Source organism: Nicotiana sylvestris, chromosome 2 (assembly GCF_000393655.2).
Source record: "Nicotiana sylvestris chromosome 2, ASM39365v2, whole genome shotgun sequence".
NCBI classification, from domain to species: Eukaryota; Viridiplantae; Streptophyta; class Magnoliopsida; order Solanales; family Solanaceae; genus Nicotiana; species Nicotiana sylvestris.
In genome coordinates this window covers 182,311,227-182,314,993 of record NC_091058.1, presented here as the reverse complement: position 1 = coordinate 182,314,993, position 3,767 = coordinate 182,311,227, and the positions used below count along the sequence as shown (strand labels likewise).

At 36.8% G+C, this 3,767-nt stretch overlaps 1 protein-coding gene across 1 annotated transcript; it reads right to left on the bottom strand.

The window, feature by feature from the left end:
* Positions 1 to 378: 378 nt before the first annotated feature.
* Positions 379 to 2,457, bottom strand: LOC104232006 (9-cis-epoxycarotenoid dioxygenase NCED2, chloroplastic-like). The gene has a single exon (XM_009785099.2). The coding sequence runs from the start codon at positions 2,368 to 2,370 to the stop codon at positions 571 to 573; it is 1,800 nt and encodes a 599-aa protein (XP_009783401.1). The 5' UTR covers positions 2,371 to 2,457; the 3' UTR covers positions 379 to 570.
* Positions 2,458 to 3,767: the final 1,310 nt, after the last annotated feature.

The following is a 3,767-nucleotide window of genomic DNA, read 5'->3' as shown; positions in this document are numbered from 1 at the left end:
CCATCAGGTGGATTCAGTTATTAGTAGTAGTATTTTTTTTCACGGTGGATTCAATTATTCACTACCTAATTTTGGTTAGTTCTGCAGATCAAGTAAATAATGGAGGGCGAACACTTTGGTAATAAAGTCATACTTCATAAGATATTGAGATTATTTTGGAAAAGATAAGGAGATTATAGAGTACTGTTGTTCTATACATAATACGGAGTAGTGTTCAATCATGTACGATGGGAAAGAACTAATTTACATATCAATGTTTTTGGATCAAAACCAAACAAAAAACAGAAACCAGCCGAGCTTCTAATTATGCTACAAGCTTCAAGCTTGGCTTCTGGAAATTTCTCTTACTCCCCCCACCCCCCCCCCTCCCCCCGAAAAAAAAACCCTAAGAAAATGACATGTTAAGATTAAAATTAAGCTAGAGGAGAGAGTTCGGGGACATTCTCTAAATTAGCTAATCTTCCCTCAGGCATCTCTGATCTCCTCTAATACACACATTTGATTATACTACTTATTATATATGTATATACGCACACAAATAAGACTTTTTAACATAACTCTCCTTATCCACTATACTTGATTTTCCAAGTCCTTTTTACTTACGAAAGTCCCATGGAAACCATATGGAACTCTTGAAGGAAGCTTGACAGTGGCCTCCAACTCAAGAGTCATGGCATTCACTATTTGCAGCTCTGACTTCCATATTTTTTCATCGTGCACAAATGCAAGAATATATCCATCATCTTCCTTTTCTGTGCATTGATTTCTCGGTAAAAATAGTGGCTCTCCTCCATATCTTGTATCTCCGTACATGTATTTTTGAACTTCCCCAGTTGACAGGTCTACTTTTGCTAATCCTGAAACTCTTGGCCATGGCTCTGCAATTGCAAGATAAGCATACTGTGTTTTACGGCCAAGTTTGTTTTTATTTACCATTCCAGCTTCAAGATTCACCTGTTCCGTTGATGAAATTATTGCCCGTTTTCTGGACTCAGCAGTTTTCAGATTTAACCTGATTTCTGACAGTACACTCTTCAGATTTTCATCACATTCATTGAAAATTGAGTCAGGTGGAGTCATGCACGAGCCAATAACTACAACTTCGTCATTCTCTGGTTCCTCCCATGCATTCCAAAGATGAAAACAGAATGTGTCTGGTGACTCGACCCAAATAATTCTATTTGAATCTTTAACATTTTTGGGTAAAATCCCGAACCTAGATTTCTTCTTCTCGTCATAGATTACTGGTGAGCCACCTTTGATCATATTCTGAAGCTTGAAAACCACTTGCTGGTCAGGGATCACAACGTAATTTTCAGTAATAGCAAAATCATGCATCATTGTTGGAACGTCCAGTGGGATCTCAACGTCATACGATTTCTTCCCATTTTTGGAAAACTTGAAATATTTCAAGTACGGCTTCTGAACAACATCGTAACTCAAAGCGAATAGCTCGCCAGAAACCGGATCGATTTTCGGATGAGCTATCATTGTGCTTTTGAGTTGCTCGTCAAAATCGTATCTCCCCTTTGTTTGTAAATCGCCGCAAGGCTTAATAGCAACGTGATAAGGAAGATCATCTTCTGACATGGCTAATAACCTGCCGTTAAAGTAAACTAAACCGGCGTTAGCCACGCCTGTTCCATGACTATGATCTACGAGTCCACAAAGTCCACGCGCATAGAAGAGGAGAAGACGCGCAATACCAGAATGCCCGTGGAGTTCACCAATGGCTTTCGGGAAAACCGATTTACCCAATCCACGCTCTTGAACTAGTCTTTCGGTTTCAGTGAACCGGCACGAATAGTTCACTGAACCGCCGTTAATGGTGACTGCATGAAGCATGCCGTCACCGTCGAATAAATGGTGACCGGCAACGGGTTCAAAATGCGGGTTAGCGCCATTACGTACGTAAACGCCGTTAATGCAATCGGGTACAGTTCCGGTAATGGGAAGGTTATGCCGGACAGGCATTTCCGGCACCGGAAAAAAATTTCCGGCTATTTGAACGCCAGGATCGGAGGTTTTTGGGAGCGGTTTCTGCTTATCGCGTGAGATCAACGCGCTCTCCATTATGTCCAATGCTTTTGCAGCGGCTTTCTGAAAGAGATTCCAGGCAGGTTGCGGGGGAGAAGGGGTGTCCCTTTTGGTAATTGTTGGATATTGATAGGGTTGTTTTGGAAAAGTGAGAACAGCAGGGGAGTGGAGAGCACATTGAATTTTAGCTCGAGGAGTGGGCTTTCTCATGGAGATGGATTTTGAAGGAAAGCCCAAATCAACAGGTGAACAAGTAGAGGAATTAGACGATGAAAAGGGATGAGGGACTTGGACTTTAGCCCATGTATAAAAATTTGCAGGTGTAGAAGCCATTTTATCGAAGGGAGATAAGAAAGGAAAGAGAGGTTTGGGAAGAAAGGGAAAGAGGGAAGGGTTTAAATAGAAATTGGTGATAGAGAAGATAGAGAGTATTGTAGTGTGGAGGGAAATGGAGGTCCACCTTAGACATGTAGGAGAAGACCATAAAAAAAATTACAAAACTTTTCACCTTTTCTTTGAATCAATGTTTGGTCCATAAGATTTTCAATTCACACTTAGAAGATGAATTTTGAAATTTATTGAAAATTTGAAAAACTCCAAAAATTATTCTTTAAAATTTTATTTCAGATCACTTACAAAAATTTAAAAACAACCCAAAAATATATTCATGTGCAAATACAACTCTAATTTTCAAATAGCTTTTTCACTTGAAAAAAATTATTTTTTTCGAAATTTTACAATTCTTATGTCCAAACGTCCACTTAAGAAGTTGGGATCAATATAAGTGGAGAGAGAGAGAAAGAGGTCGTGATGGAACTAATAACTAGGAGTGGCAAACGGGCGGGTCAAAACGGGTAATTTAAAAAAAGAACAAATTATCCGACCCGACGAATAAAAACGGGTTTATCCGGCGGATAATATGGATATCCATATTATCCATGGCTTTTTAAATATGATCACTTGTAAGAGAATTCCTAGTGTTCAAAACTTGAGGAACTCCAATTTGATGTTTTACAAATGTAAAAGTTAAACACATAAGTTATCCATTGGTTATACATTTGATTAACTTTTTTCTAAGTGGTCCATATTCGACCCGTTTTTAAATAGTTCATTATCCAACCCATTTTTTTATGAATAATATGGGTGGATAACTGTTTTCTTTTAACCATTTTGCCACATCTACTGATAACAAATGCACAAGTACATACTTTATGAATGATGAGATTATAAGTTTGGAACATAATTTTAAGACAACACAAATTAGTTGGTGAGTGCACAAGGGTTAGCTTCCGTCTTTAGACAAAATATTTATCTAATAAAAAGAAGAACATAATTTCTAGGACTAAAACATTTTTTAATGCGTATTGAACACATCTTGTATCATAAAAATAGAGAGAAATTTAAAATAGACGTGGAATTTGATGTGGTCAGCATTTCTTTTTCGTTATAAGAGTGATTTGAGATAATTATTAAGTAAAATTAATACTACTTATTAAGTAAAATTAATACTACTTCATTAGTTTATTTTATGCGAAGATGTTACTTTTGACGCATTATAAGCTAAAGATATACATTTCAAAAAGTACCAACATCGGCCTTACTATCAATTATTAAATGAGTTCCGTTGATAGTTTTACATATATTTTTTTCGTTTATTTTGATAAAAGAATGATAATTTTATTTAATTGGTTCAAACAAAGCATGTTATTAAGAGTAAAATTAAAATATTA

Excerpts from the sequence above, each read along its gene's own strand:
- LOC104232006 (XM_009785099.2), bottom strand. The coding sequence starts at position 2,370 with ATGGCTTCTACACCTGCAAATTTTTATACATGGGCTAAAGTCCAAGTC.